Below are 16,149 nucleotides of genomic sequence, written 5' to 3' on the forward strand. Positions count from 1 at the left end.
AACACCTCTGCCATTACTATACAGTGACAAACTATGAAAAATAACAATCTAGCTGCACTAGCACTGTATCCTAAACCACTGCACCCGCCCACGTGCCTGACCGCCGGGCTGCTTACTGGAGGCTAGCCAGCCCACGTAAGTCCTAACCTGACAAAATGCACACATGCATCTTTAATTTTACTCTTAGAACCTCCCACACATGGACTGCGGTCCCCAAGGGCATTCCAACCACAACGCACATTGAGGCCGTATAAATGGTGAAAGGGCGCTATGTAAATGACCAATACAATACAAATATGTTTGATCAATTTGCTCACAATGAGCCAAGCATGACCAAACCAAACAAAGGTCATTTTGACTAAGCATGAAGGTGTGTGCCATGGTATTCTGTAGTCTTCCTGTTGGTGCTCCAATCAATTCCTTACCTTAATTCACCACCATGATCCCCCACTGTGGCCCACTCCATAGAAAACATGGTCAAGGGGATAACTGCAATCTAAGAGGGGTGGCTTCTATAGCAACAAGTTTCACGAAATCTGGTTGAAGTGTTCTATAGAATCAATCAGATCGGTCTCAAAGCTGTGTACACAATACACAAATGCCTTTAACTGTATTGTTGAGTGTTAGAGGAAAGCTACCCACAAAGTTGAACTTTATACATATTCAGCATGCTTTGGTCTTTCTCGGTTATTTTGAGGCACGCAAATAAATATTATTTGACATTTAATGTTTGCTTTCATTAAAACAAAGAAAACACGTTTTATTCCATTTTACAATTATTTACAGCAAATATACAATAAAAACAGCATAGTCGTCCCAGGGTCAGAACTTGTAAACAGCAGGAGTGTAACAACGGTATTCATTCAGCTGCTAGCGTGTTATTTCCATGATGGTATAGTAGAAGCCTCTTTCTGGACCTGCTTTAAAGAGGAAACATTTTTCAGAATCTGTGTTCAGCATATCCTTGGCCTACTTTACATCAGCAATGAATATGCCGGCAGTCAAAACATTTTATATTTTGTTCACTCATGTCCTAAAGTACTTTGCATAGAAACAGCTGGGGAAAAGGAGGATGGCAATATACCCAAAGTTGCAGAAAACTCAAAGGAAAGAGAACGTTTGTAAGCAGACCTTAATTATGAGGCAGCCAAGGGTCTTGGGGACAAATGAAGGGTAATAAGTGGGCGAGGAAGTACAGACTGGGATAGCAAAACACACATGGTGGGGAGGGACTGAGTTTAATAACGACTGATGTATACTCATATAGGACAATACAGAGAAAACGGTCTTTTGAGATGGTGTAATAGAAGCAGGAAAAGATACTATGCATTTCTTTTGTATGCTGACCACCTTCTTTTCAGACGATGCTAAGAAATTGGCACCAAGCATCAACAGAACAGATGAGCAAGATTCAATGATTGAAATGATAAGGGGAGCAGCAGTTGAGTCTCCCAGGCATCAACTATCCGGCATGGGCCTCACTTTTGTCCAGTAGACAGATCTCAGGAGGATAGCTCAGCAGCAACGTGCTCGCCTTGGAAGCAAGACCACACGGAGCAACACAGGTTCGATCCCCGTGCCCGCGCTTAGAAACCTCAGGTTATTTATAACACGCTTAATACCCAATCATATCATATCATGATACTGAAATATACCTTTGAGGTTCCTAAGCCACTGATTCACCACCTACGAGCCATCAAGGGCTGGCCATTGGTCCGTGTCTCCTACCTTAATACTTCTAAGACTGAATGTCTTTTGGAGTCAAATATGCCATATCATCCTAACCCTACCTGGCGTTTGTTCTCTTATCTTGGTATCATCCCTACCTTTATGCAAAATCGCTGGTTTATTGAGTCTCGACAGAAATCTCCAGGATCACAAAATCCTGCACCTTTCAGGTGTGTATTGCACAAGATGAACCCATTCTTGAGAGCTATGACTTTGGAACCATGATTGAGGATTAGGTACTCTGCAGATTTGACTGGGGCAATGCCATTGTGACACAGTTGCCTGCCTGACCCTTGGGGTAAAGGGTGGGGTGGCTACAGGGGTCAGGAACTTGCACGCGCTATAAGATGCAGAGCCAGCAGGCGGATCTCCTTGCATACACCATGAAGTTCACCGCCATTCCCTGTTACGGAACCCTAACCGGTACATCTAGGAATAAGGTGAGCTCAAGGTACAAACTACCTGTGATATAGCAGTCAAACACCCTCCCGCTTTCCATCTCACCACAGAGAAGGAACAAGTTACTTACCTGTAACTGTTGTTCTCCAGCATGGGTCTGGCATGGATTCACATGCTCATGAATATTCCCCGTCGTCAGGCTGGGAATCCTCGGTAAAGAAAAAACCAGTATCAGTTTCGTTTCTGATCTGTCTTTCGTAGTAGTAACCAATCACTGGTCTCTGCGTCATACTGACCACAGCCAATGACTGCCCTCTACCTAAGCACCGCCTCTGGCAGCCATCTTCAGATTTGGTAGCACGTGAAGTGGCAGTATGACCAAGTGAAGAGCCGTAGAGGGGTAGGCGGGAGGGTTCGCATGTGAATCCATGCCAGACCCATGCTGGAGAACAACAGTTACAGGTAAGTAACTTGTTCCTTCTCCAGCATGGGGTCTGGCATGGATTCACATGCTCATGAATAAAGAATACATAGCAGTACACACATGCACAACCACGGGAGGTGGCAAAGGCTCAACATTAAGCATCACATCAAACTCAACATTAAGCATCTTACCTCCTCACCAGGCTCACCTCAGGCGAACAGGTTGCGCAGCACTTCTTGGCCGACCCTGGACTCCTCCCTGGAATCCCGATCGACGCAGTAGAATTTCGTGAAGGTGTGCGTCGACCTCCACGTAGCAGCCCTACATATGTCCAGCAGGGGCACACCAGAAAGGAACGCCGTGGTAGCTGCGATCGCTCTGGTGGAATGGGCTCTCGGACGGCCAGGCAGCGGTCGGTTTGCCAACCGATGACAGTACATGATACAGCCGGAGAGCCATCTGGAAATGGAAGCCTTCGAGAGAGCCTTCCCCTGATTGACAGGTCCAAAGTTCACAAAGAGTTGTGACGTCTTCCGAAAACACTTTGTGCGGTCCACGTAGAACTTCAGCGCTCTAGCCACATCCAGCGAGTGCAAAGTCCTCTCAGCCGGCGACGAAGGCGACGGGAAGAACACAGGCAACACCAAGGGTTCGTTGAGATGAAAGTCCGACGGTACCTTGGGCATGAAAGAGGGGTGCGTCCTGAGCACTACCCTCGTGTCGTGAAAAGTCAAGTACGGGGCCTTGCAGGAAAGGGCCTGGATCTCTCCCACCCGTCGTGCGGAGGTGATGGCCACAAGAAACGCTGTTTTCCACGACAGAAACTTCAACGGGGCCGAGTGCAGAGGCTCGAACGGAGGTCCCATGAGCTTGGTCAGCACCACGTTGAGCTCCCACGCCGGGGCCGGAGCCTTCACCGGCGGGAACGATCTGAACAGTCCCTTCATGAACTCTTTCACCAGACGATGAGACCACAAGGACGTCCGCCCCGTGGTTCTGGTGTATCGGGAGATCGCAGCAAGATGAATCTTGATGGACGCGTGTGCCAGTCCAGCTTTGGCCAGCGTCAGCAGGTACGGCAGTACCTGGGGAGCCGTAATCCGTAGAGGGTTAATCTTCTGTGCGTGGCACCAGACAGAGAACCTCTTCCATTTGTGTCCGTAGCATTTAAGAGTCGAGGACGCCCTGGCCTTTGCAAGAACCTCTCTGCAGTCGGCCGGTATGTCGTATCCTCCAAACTCTAGCGCTGCAGGAGCCAGGCCTGCAAGTTCAGCGATTTCGGGTCGTGGTGGAGGATGGCGCCTCCTTCCTTGGAGAGTAGATCCGCGTCCACCGGCAGCTTGATTGGCGGGGACGTTGACAAGTCCAGAAGGTCCGGGAACCATATCTGCCTCGGCCACGCAGGTGCGACGAGGATCATCCTGCACCGTGACCTCTTGAGCTGGTTGACGAGCCGGATTAGCAGTGGCAAAGGAGGGAACGCGTAGAGGAACGGGCCCTCCCAGGGGAACTAGAAGGCATCGCCCATGCTCCTCGCCTGGGGAAACCTGCTGGCGAACCTCCGGCACTTGGAGTTCGTCGCCGTCGCGAACAGGTCGATCTGGGGTGTGCCCCACCGTCGGAAGAGGCGATCCACTAGATCCTGCCGTAGTTCCCCACTCGTGGCACGAACGCAGCTCCCTGCTGAGTGAGTCGGCGATGGTGTTTTTTTATCCCTGCCAGATGAAACGGCACCAGAAACATCCTTTGGGCGACGGCCCAATGCCACAGGTCCTGCGCCTCCTTGGACAGTGCTGGGGACCTGGTTCCGCCCTGTTTCCTGATGTAAAACATGGTGGTGGTGTTGTCGGTGAAGATCCTCACCACCTTGCCCTTGAGGGACGGAAGAAAGGACCTCAGGGCCCAGAACACTGCACGGAGCTCCAGGACGTTGATATGGAGGGACTTCTCCGTCGGGAGCCAAAGGCCTCTCGCGTGCAGATTTTCGGTGTGCGCTCCCCACCCTTCCAGGGAGGCATCCGTGGTCACTGTCTCCTGGTGGTCTGGGGTCTGGGGTCTGGAAGTCCATGCCCGCCGTCAGATGCGCGCGGGTGCCCCACCACCGGACCGCTCGGCGGAAACTCTCGTCGAGTGTGATCCTCTCCTCGAAGCCGCTCGTCGTTTGGATCCAGCGCGCGTCCAGGAACTCCTGAAACGGGCGCATCCGGAGCCTGCACATGGGAATGAGGTAGATGCAAGAAGACATCATTCCGAGGAGGGACTTGATGGACCTCACCTTGGCCGCGTCGGAAGCCAACATCCGCTGTACCTTGCCCAGGATGGACCTGGTCCTTTCCTCCGACGGGGAGGCCAGAAGGGACACTGTGTCGAGCTTCGCTCCCAGAAACAGTGCGTTTTGCGCGGGTACCAGGTGGGACTTGGCGTAGTTCACGGAGAATCCCAGGTCCGTGAGAAGTTGGACGGTCCTTGCCGCGTGCTCCACGGCGAGCTCCCTCGTCTTGGCTCGGATGAGCCAGTCGTCCAGGTAGGGGTAGACGTGGATCCCCTCGCGGCGCAGCTGCGCCGCCACCGGTGCAAGGCACTTGGTGAATACCCTGGGTGCCGACCGTAGTCCGAAGGGGAGGGCTTTGAACTGGTAGTGACGCCCTTGGTCCACAAACCTGAGGAATTTTCGGTGCCCCTTTAGGATGGGAATATGGAAGTAGGCATCCTCCAAATCCAAAGACGACAGGAAGTCTCCTTCCTCCAGCTGACCCAGGACATGCTGGAGGGTGACCATCCGGAACTTCTGCGCCTTGATGAATTTGTTCAGACGTCGCAGGTCTAGGATGGGGCGCCATCCTCCCGTCTTCTTCTTCACGAGGAAGTATCTCGAGTAAACTCCGGAGCCCTGAAGCCTCTTTGGGACGAGTTCGATGGCGCCCTTCCTGAGCATCGCCCTTACCTCCAGGAGAAGCTGAGGGACGTGAAGCTCTTTCCTGGCCACGGGGGGGACGCGCGGGCACCTTCTTTGAAACTCGAGCGCGTGGCCCCGGGCTAAGGCGTCCAGCACCCAACGGTCGGTGGAGATGGACTCCCACACGCTGACGAAGCTCGCCAGCCGGCCTCCCACCGGGGTGCATCGGTGGGGGCCCGACCCCACGGTCGGTTCAATCCTGTTTCGACAAGGCTTTGCCGCCTTGACCTCCTTGGCGATGATGGCGGGGTCCGCCGGACTTGACTCATCCTCTGTAGGCCTCCTGAGACGACGAGCGGGCCGCTTGACGGTAGGTGGAGAAACCGCCGCCGGAACCTTTGGAGGCGCCCTTGCCTCCGCTGCTCCGAAAGGGCATCCGTCGTTGCTGCAGAACCCCAAGGGCCCGGGCCGTCTCAGTGTCCGCTTTAATGGCCTGAAGGGAATCGTCCACTGTTTTCCCAAACAGGTTGTTCCCATCGAACGGCATGTCCAGGACTCTGGTCTGTACGTCTTGACGGAAGTCCTTAGCCTTGAGCCATCCACGCCGCCTAAGGCACACGCCGTTGCCCAACTGGCGAAACCCAGTGTCGGCGATGTCCGTCGCAATAGTGATGGCGTGGTCCGACGCCACCTCACCTTCCTGTAGGATCTCCAGGGCATCCGCCCTCTTGTCGTCCGGTAGGAAGTCCAGCAGGGGAGCCAGTTTGTACCATAGCTCCCTGTCGTAGCGGGCCACGATAGCCAAGGCGTTGGCCGCTTTAATCGTCGTCGCTGCAGACGAGATGACCCTGCGTCCCATAGTGTCCAATTTCTTTCCCTCGCCGTCCGGTGGGGAAGTCGATGTGGAGGCCGCACCCCCCACCCGCTTTCTTCCTGGCCGCCGCGGAGACGACAGAGTCCGGGGTAGGCTGCGCCCGGAGGCACAAGGGGGCCGCGTCCGGGACCCGGTACTTCTTCTCGTACCGGTCTCTTCTAGCTGGCGTAGTGGAAGGGTTCTTGAGGAGGGCGAGGCCCTCATCCCAAATGTCGTCCAGTAGAGGCACCGCGAGGACCGTCTTCCTCTTGGCCTCGCGCCGTTGATAAAGGAATCCTTCCTTTTTCTTCTCCTCAGGGCAGAGTTGGAAAAGCTCGGATGCCCTGGCGATCATGGAGTGGAACGAACCAATCTCGTCGGGCGGAGAAGCCCTGGTGGGAGGTGACGACGGTAGATCCTCGTCGTATACCTCGTCGTCCGTACCCGTCGCTGCCGTGTCAGTCCCCGTATCATCCCCTCGGGTGGACGGGGAGGAGGGCTGGACGGTGAGCGACGGCTGAAAAGGAGGTGGAGGGTGAATCCTTCTTTTCTTGGGCGGGGGAACGCAGAAGGTCCCGGTTCAGGCTCCCCCTACGGGAGAGGTTCCTCCGTCGGCAACGGTAGTCTCGTCCTTATCTCTGAGCATAAGGACTGTATAGCCAACAAAATGGCCGCCGAGTTGTCTTGCGGCGCTGGCAGAGGGGAATCCGACGGGCGATCAGGGGCCCCGTCGGCACCCTCGACGATGTCGTCGTCACCTGCGTCGGGATCTATCCCGACGGGCCGGTCTTCTTCCACGCCAAGGCCGTGGCTTAAGACCTCGATCAGCTCTTCCTCCGAGGTTGAAGCCGAATCTACGACGACGCCCTGCCCCCCCTTCTTCTTCCCTGCTGGGGATTTCACGGGGGTCCTATTGATGGGCACAAAAGAGGACTCCCTCCGAGGTGGCAGGGAGACTCTGAGCCCCGAGGTCACCACCACTGGTGTAGCCTCCACAGGCTGAGCCAGGGTCACCGCGACAGTATCGATAGAGGGCTTGGCGGGATGGATTAAGGCCTTCACCACCTTAGGTGCGCTCACCGCCTTATCCTTGAGGGGGGGGGCACTGCCTCGCTCCCCCTCCGATGGGGCCTTCGAGCTCGACCGGGGCCTCTCCAGGAGCTTTGCCGGGTGCTCGCCCTTCCTCTTACCCGACCCAGAGCGTTGGCTCGTGGTTGATGGTGCCGGGGAGGGTGCGCCCTGCCTGGCGCCCATAGAGCCCGACCGTTCGGCGCTCCCGGTGCCAGCGGACTCGCGGTGCTTGGCCTTGTGTTGGACCCCCGTCGCCGGGGCGTCCTCAAAGGTCTTAGAAGACCGCTCAGATTTCTTCCTCTTCTTCTCGCCTGACGGGCTCTTCCCTTCCAACCAGTTGGTGAGACGTTGATGGCGGTCCTTCATGGTCCGCTCCGACATATTGCCGCAAAACGCACAGTCCTTCTCCACGTGCGTCTTGTCCTCATGTAAGCAGTAGAGACAAAAGGAGTGCTCGTCCTCCTTAAAGACGTTCTGCAGCTGGCATCCAGGGCAGACCCTGAACAGCTTTCCGGGCGTCGAGCTTCCCTTCTCCTGGGCCATGTCCGGGCCTGAGAAGCTTCTGGAGTCCTCCAAAGCGTAGCTCGACGAAATCTTCCCCCTTGAGGGGCGCAGACGAATCCGACACGGGTCCCCGTTGATCAGATGGAGAGTCGTTGGAGCTTGAGCAAAAAACGTGAAAAAATAGCACTAACGCTCGAGAGCAATAGCACGAGGATCCCAACACATGAACGTGCGGTAAAAATCTGAAGATGGCTGCCAGAGGCGGTGCTTAGGTAGAGGGCAGTCATTGGCTGTGGTCAGTATGACGCAGAGACCAGTGATTGGTTACTACTACGAAAGACAGATCAGAAACGAAACTGATACTGGTTTTTTCTTTACCGAGGATTCCCAGCCTGACGACGGGGAATATTCATGAGCATGTGAATCCATGCCAGACCCCATGCTGGAGAAATACACAGTTAAGCGCTCCCTCCAGTGCAGGACTCTGCATGCAAACCAAATGTAATACTCGGATATACTTGCAATGTGGCTGCTATTCTATCCCCAGCGCAACCTTGCTGTCACGGGGGGGGGGGGGAGGGTCTCTGCATCTATGCGCCCTGCACTGGATAGGACATCTCAGCCAGGTTATACGAAGCCGTAATATGCGTTTTCAGACAACCAAAAAGTCATGAAAAAAAAAGGAGGCTTAAGTTGCAGTCTATGAAAATACATAGATCTTACCTGGGCGCTGGCGCTGTGCCCGCGTGGTCTCAGTTCCACCCTTTTCCCTTAGCCCTCTGATGATGAGGTACCCCAGAACCGAAGTGTATACTAGTTATCTGCCAAATGGGGCAGGTTTGGAGGATGAGGAATCTGTGGGAGGAACAGCCATCAGAAAGAACATTATAGAGAGGCACGTAATTTGTTCTTCTAATGGATTCCTTCCTCCCACAGACTCCTTATCTATCATAGACTCCCAAAGTAGTACATAGATCTGGAGGAGGGAGGAGAGCAAGGACACCACCTATACCAGAAAGCTCTGAAGGACTGCCCTACCAAAACAGGTGTGCTGCTCTGATTGGGAATCCAGACAAGGCCCAAGTACCCGCCTAATAAATGTCCAGAACAGGGGCTCCTCTCTGTAGGGCAGGGGTAGCAACCAGTACTCTGGTAGAATGAGCTCTAAGACCCTCAGGCAAATTCTTCCTAGCCAGATCACAACATTTTGAGATGCAAAGAATGATCCACCTTGACAGGGTCAGTTTGGTCACAGCCAGCTCCGGCATCTACAAAAGCCCACACAAAGCTGGTGTTAGGGAGAATTCTCTGTTTAGGCAGAATTTCTCAAACCTAGTGAGTCCCCCAGCAGCTTTGCTGGATTTTTGGGGTTTATTTTTTTCTCCTGCCAAGAGTGAGACTCTTTTACCCTCACTCTTGGACATGATTCGAGTGTGTTCCTTTGACTCTAGATGTGTTTAAAGGGCTATGGGGTCTTTTACTCCATAGGGCTTCATGTGTGTTTGTGATGTGTGTTACACAGCACCCTCAGTGCAGTAACACAGGGGTGTCATAGTGACCCCCCAGTATAGACTCCATACCCTGGGACTGACTACTGTCTCCCAGGGCATGTAAAGTCACCATTGACTTTACTAGTCTTGAATTCTGAATAGAACTAGTACAAACCATCATTTGTGGACGTACTGGCCGGGGCAATTCGATTGCCCAGGGGTCTGTTAGTCGAGGGGGCACGTCTCGGTCCCCCCTGATCGAGATTTGGCTGGTGGCAGTGGATACTACTTTTTATATTCAACCGCGAATATTTCTCTATGGGATTTTCCCATTGTTCGAGGCTACTATCTTTATTTATTTAATTACAATAGCCTCGAACATACCGCCGGTTTATTTATTTATTATTAATTCTCCGGTTGGTATTTTTTGCCAAAACTCGGTTCTAAAATGGCGTTTGTGTTCTCTTCTGTGACTCCAACCCAAGTCGAGCCCTTTGTTCCACTTTTTGGCGGGCTTCTCCACAGAAGCCCTCCAAAGTGGTGCCACTCTGTCTGGGGTACTTAGGAGGGGTGGAGGGGGATTTAGGCACCCTGGACTGAGTTGCCTAGGCAACTCAAGTCGCACTCCGTCCTGATTGGCCCAAGTGGTGAGGCGGCCGGCTCACCACTTAGCATGTTTGAGTGACAGCTAGGCTGAGTGAATGGGGGTTTTCTGCATAAAAGCAGGGCTTTGGGGACTGGAACTTCAGAAGTCACCACAGGACCTAAGAATCAGACGAGGGAGAAGCTGAGCCGACCTGCTACGACGACACCACCGGTGGAGCCCTGCTGGACCGTCTCACCACTTTTCCCAACGACAGAGGAGATCTCCCGCCGGAGAATCTTCTTCCTTTGACTGGTGGGGATAACCAGTTTCACCGTCTTTTCGCCTTCCCGACGCATCTCGTGGCCGCCTTGCCTGTGCCAAGCACCCCGGCAACCGGAATTCCACATTTTACCACGACCGCGAAATAAAGAGTAATACCTTTTAACCGGAAAACTCTGCGGCTGGTTTCTTCCCTGGCAGTGCAACGATCTTCATCTTTCCTCCACGTCGAGATCTTCTCTTCCCCTGGACGATGCCGAGACTTGCACCTGCTGCCAGGAACAACTGCCACCGCTGGAGGATCCTTCCCACTTAATGTACCGTGTTCCGCCTGGCTTCCCTTGCCACCGACTGTACGGGGTAGATTTAGCCCCCGGCTTTCGAACCTGGGTTAGCCTGGGACACCCTGGCTAAACTTTTCTGAGCCTCTCTAAACTCTTTTCGAACTCTCTGCAAGAGTTTCAAAGCCTAGTGTAACTGTGTGATCTTGGGCGCATTTGTGCTCTGCTCTCTCTAAGAGTGGGCCCAGCCTATGGACTTTGGCTCACAAGTGACTTTTGCTCTTCTGCCTTGCTAAAAGTGTTCCTAAATCTTAGAGTGGTGTATCTTCACATATTCTGCTTTTTTCCCCTCCCTTTTTCATGAACTTATTGGAGTGCCATCTATAGTTAAGCGCTCACCTCTGTCTGGAAATAAGTGGTGTTAACTAAGACTTGTCTGATAAGGAATAAGGGTTGTATATATTATAATAGTAACTGTGTTTAGAGTGTTTTACAATAAGAGTGCTGGAGTGTTTCTAAATAAATAATTATATACTTTGATACCAAAGCTCTGGTCAGTGTTTGCTTGTGCTATTGTGTATACTTTGCATACTGCCTAACTCTTCTTGAGGGAAGTCTGACTGCTCAGCCACAGCTACCAGGTAAATCTGGGTGGTACAGACTGCTACCAAGTGGGTTTACTGCTAACACCTGTAGTCCTAAATCTTTTGCAGTGTTCCCAAAGGGAACTGCACAGGTTTCTGCCTAACAGCTGGTAATCTTTCCTTATATCCCCTGCCCTAGAGACCTAGTAGGCGAAAGCTTGCACCAAGTACAGCCAATGGAATCGCTCATCTTTCTTTGAAGGATGAGGCACAGGAAAAACCCTCAAAAAGGTGGACCTTTTGAGGGAGGTGAAAATCTAAGAACAGCTTCTGAAGCAATATTGGCTTTTCTCTCGAATGCACCTTTTCTTTGGAAAATACCAAATAGTGATGTTTAAAAGACAACACTCATTCACCCTCCATGAGGAAGGGATGGCAACCGGGTAAATCACATTAAGGGTGACCAATCTAATAAACAAGAATGCAGGGGCCCAAATGGAGCACCCCCAAGGAAAGGCGAAACCAAATTCAAGTCTCATGCAAGAACCACAAACTGGTGTTTGGGAAACTGCTTGCACAATCGCCGCAAACATTGCATAACAGTGGGCATTGTGAAGAGTCTTGCTAAGGGGTCCTTTTGAACAACGAGGTAGCAGCCATGCTCCTTCACAGCGGATCTGCAAGCCCGTATGGTCCAAAGACAGCAAGAAATCCAAAATTGAGTAAATAGGACAGGATACAGGGTCCAGATCTAGGAAATCAGCCAGCAAATTCCATTCCTTGAACCTCAGCCGCCAAGCATGAAGGTTCAGGTTGCTGAGGTTGAGATAAAGGACCCTTCCTCTGACTGGGACCGTGGATCCACTCTCCTCGGGAGGTGCCAGGATGGAAGATGGGCATGTCCAGCAACTGCGGGTACCACAAGCCCAGTCTGGGGTGATGAGCATCAATGTGGACCCAAATAGGCCCAATCTCCTGAGAACCAATGGATTAATAGGGATCAGCAGGAACGCATAGTTGAGGTTGAACGTCCATGTCAAAGTGTCCCCCAAAGCTCCATGCAGAGGAAATTCCCTGGAGCAGAAAAATGTGCAATTCCTGTTGACACTGAAAGCGAAGAGGTCCACCTGAGGAGTTTCCAGTCGGAAATAATGTGAGCAACATCCTGCTTACCGACTGGGTAATGGTACACTTAAATGTGGAAAATAAATGAATGTGATCAAAACCCTATAAAGTTGGTAGAAAGACAATTTTTAAAATGTTGCAGCGTCGTTACATAAAACATGTGAGACACTGAAGGAAAGTGAGAGAAGACAAAACAAAAACAGTTTTGCCTGCCTGTAAGGAAACAGTTTGGTCTGGGTTAAAAAAAAAGGAACCATGGCACACCAGTGTACGCTGAGGAGCAGGGAAGAAGAAAACTGTTTTATTAGTGTTGAAGTGCAATGAATGCGAGTTCAGACACAACTAAATCGATAACCAGCAGAAATAACATGGGTTGGAGTTCATGGAAGAAGAAAAAGGTAAATTACAGAAAAGACCAAAAAAGCAAATAATCTTGGCTAATGGAGCATACATCAAAACATAAAATGTTAGTGTATCCACGTCTTTCTTTGTCTACTATGTTTTCACATCAGGGTACCATGCCAACAATGTTGCGAAAGAGAAAGTTTGAAACAGACACGATATCCTGCACCTCGTATTTTTTTTTTAACCTACAATGCACCTTTTTATATGTACTCCATATTGTAAGGCTAGTGTTGGTGTAGCTATATAAATACACATATTATTGTGCGGCAATCATTGCGCTATAGTTGAGTATCCAGTTCCATAGGAAACCCAAACATTGAATTGCTAAAAACTTGGACTTGCATGATGAATTTGGCTGATATTTTGCAAACAAAAGTTTGCCAGGGGCCCCCAGACTGGAAATTATGGGGAAGATTCATTAGAAAATGAAAAATGTTATTAAGAGAGCAAAAAAAACGTTGCTTTTGGCCTACTCCCATTCCCTTTCCCATGGAGAAAAAGTCAAAATGTCTGCGCACCGCACAGCATAAAATGCTGGATGAAATTGGGCCAGGTACAAAATTTCTTGGGCATGAAGCGTTGACTCTACTTCCGGAAGGGCTATAGGATTATTCCGTGCAGTAGTTGTTAAAATATTTGACGGAGAAGAGGGTGGCCCCTTTCTCCGAAAATTATTGCTGTTTTTCCCATGATGCTTTGCAGCAGAGGCCTTTCAGAAATGGAAATGCTGCCACTGTTTTTTTTTCTTCTTCAATGCAAGAAATAACCGGGGTTAGCTGAAAACGAAAAGTGGTAAAAATGACATTTGGAGGAGGAAAAAGGACGCAGTGGCATCAGGCTAGAGGTGGAGAGGGGGAAGAGGACACCATTAAAAATTGGAGAGTGGAGGGGACTTGGGGATCCAGTTCAGAGCTCAAACGTTTTCGCATAACTGGGTTTATACTCGGGGGGGGGGGGGGGGGAGAAACCAAGCTTGTAGAAGAAACGGGAATGAAAGGGCGTCACATGAAAACTGGTTATTTGTGGGCGTTTACGGATAACCAGCGTTATTTGTAGTACATTGCTAATATAACCACGGTTGTGGGGGGAAAGTTTTTTTTTTTTTAATTAGATGAATTCAAAAAATGCTTGAATTTTACAGCTACAGTGATGTGGGGGGGAATGGGTGTGGCCAAAGAATATGGTTCATGGGGAACTTTAAGGAACCGAATGGTGCAATATGGAAAGTGGACATGGATAGTGTGCCCAAACGAAACCTAGTGGTGTGGCCACGATGGCCATAGCTATTGGTCGTGTTTAGGTAACCTATTGGAGCAATATGTAGAGTGGCCATGTCCAAAGGCCATGGCTAGTAGGATCTGAAGAAAGCTATTGGGGTGGCATGTAAAGGGGCCACGGCCGAAGGCTGGGCCCAATGGTCATGGGTGAAGGCCATTGCTAGTGAGTAAGAAAGAAAGGTAGTGTTTTAAAGTATACTGAAGGCACGACCAAAGGTCATGCTCACTGGCTAGTGGGCCTGAAAGACATGCATAATGGCAAGAGCCGAAGGGCATGGCCACCTAGTGGGTCCAAAAGAAACATATTAGGGGAACATATACAGTAGACATGGTCGAAGGTCAAGGCTAGTGGCTTGTAAAAAAAGATGGTATAACAAAACCCTTGAAATTCACTGAAAAAGCCTTAGTAAAGTTGCACAGATTTAATGCAACAAAACCCTTGAAATTCGGATGTGGGAAGTCATGATCAGCTTAACTCGGCGCGTTCCCATTGCAAAGCCCATCAGCACATGCATATTATAAGAGAAGGGATTCACAATGACATACAAAATGGCAATATGGGGGACATCAATGGGAGCGTGCCGAGTTAAGCTGGTCATGCTTCCCACATCCACTGAGTTTCAAGGGTTTTGTTACATTAAATCTGCGCAACTTAACTGCACCTGAACTAAGATTTTTGCAGTGAATATATATATATATATATATATTTTTATATATATATATATATTTCTGAGGCTTATGGAATCTGCTTAGATCACATGCTGTGCATAGGCCGACATCTAGTGGAAGCTTGCAGAGTATTACAGTTTGTTTTTCGAAACTCGAAAATGGGCGTCGACACAGGGCGTGCCAGTAATACTATCCCTAGTGTGACGTCCACTGTATCCAAGATCCCTCACGCATCTAGGATCCTCAGATTGTTTTTTTCCGCCATACTGGTCGGAAGCATTTTGCAGAGTCCCCTGGCCTTAGCCATACTTTTGCTAAAATATCGATAAATTTACATCCTTTCCCCACCCCAACGTCGAACTTCGACACTCAACGCCGGCTTGGAGAAGAATTCGACCGTCGGCTGCTGCACAACGGATTTGGGCCTCGGAAGTCCTCTGTCCTCGGCCCGGGCCTTAGAAGGCCTCTGGCCTCGGCCCTGCAAGTAGGGAGAGTGGGGGGTTGGAAATACTCTACACACTTGGTATATAGTACATCTTATACATTTCCTACACTTACCAGCCCGCTGCCTCAAGGTGCGTATGGAGGGTACCCCTTTTCAATTCTGCCCCAAGTGCAATCGCAAATACCCTTGGGTCGACAGGCACGCCTCGTGCAATCTCTGCTCGCCGAGGGACCACCCCGAGGCGAACTGCAGAGCGTGTAGTAGGTTTAAACCTAAGACACTTAAGGACCGTTTGACGAAGCGTTGGGCCCACCACGCCAGGCAGGCGGCCATGGCAGCGGAGGGCGCCTTCAGCGATGGCAGCGACGCCGTGCTTTCGGACGGCGAGGGCATTACGGCGTCGAAAGACAGCCAAGCGCAGGTCCCTGACCTTGGAAGGTCGTCCGACAGGGCGGCTATGGGGAAGACCCCCGGCGACACAAGCGCTTCACACACCACTCACACAAAACACACAAAGTCCAACCGAGACTCGACGGCGTCGAGTTCTCGGAAAGAGGCACATAGAGAACGGTCCGAATCAGTGTCCTCTGGGCGTTCTCGATTGAGATCACTGCCTATTTCAGAGGATTTCACCTCTGAGGAAAGAAGGCTGAAGGACCTACAGGAGTCACTACATGAGGCAAGTGGGCTGGACACTTCCCCAGAAGTGGAATTTGTTAAGCCAGACCCAGGGGAACATGCCGAAACACCCTATAGAACCCTTATGGCAAGAATTATTGAATTTATGGGTTGGTCTGCGCCTTCCCCTGTTTTTCAACAGGATGACCTAACAGACATATTAGACAAAGTTCCACAGGAGGACCCTGTGGTCCCCTTCCATGCAGCCTTACAAAGGAAAATTGCATCTAATTGGGAAACTCCTGAAGTTATCCCTGCGGTCAATAAAAGATTGTCAGCCAAGTATAGGGTAGTGGCTGCTGACCCTGAATACTTATCAAAACACCCGACTCCAGAGAGCCTGGTGGTCCAAGCGGCAACTTCAACTAGCAGTAGGACCGCTTACTCTACTGTCCCACAGGATAGAGATGACAAGAGGTAAGATTCTATGGTGAAGAAAGTCTTCTCTGCTTGTA

At 51.0% G+C, this 16,149-nt stretch overlaps 1 protein-coding gene across 13 annotated transcripts in view; it reads right to left on the reverse strand.

Moving 5' to 3' along the window:
• Positions 1-706: 706 nt before the first annotated feature.
• The window catches only part of SNX14 (sorting nexin 14), a 2,214,134-nt gene continuing 2,198,691 nt past the window's right edge, over positions 707-16,149 (reverse strand). For 11 of the 13 annotated variants that reach the window (XM_069606348.1, XM_069606351.1, XM_069606342.1 and 8 more), the window contains one exon: positions 707-920. In XM_069606348.1, coding sequence (XP_069462449.1) covers positions 879-920 — 42 coding nt within the window. In that variant the 3' untranslated portion in view covers positions 707-878. The remainder of the gene's footprint in view (positions 921-16,149) is intronic. The other 2 variants (XM_069606338.1, XM_069606349.1) reach the window with 1 other exon arrangement.

The sequence above is a fragment of the Ambystoma mexicanum genome, chromosome 4p (assembly GCF_040938575.1).
Source record: "Ambystoma mexicanum isolate Mex_15411 chromosome 4p, UKY_AmexF1_1, whole genome shotgun sequence".
Taxonomy (NCBI): domain Eukaryota; kingdom Metazoa; phylum Chordata; class Amphibia; order Caudata; family Ambystomatidae; genus Ambystoma; species Ambystoma mexicanum.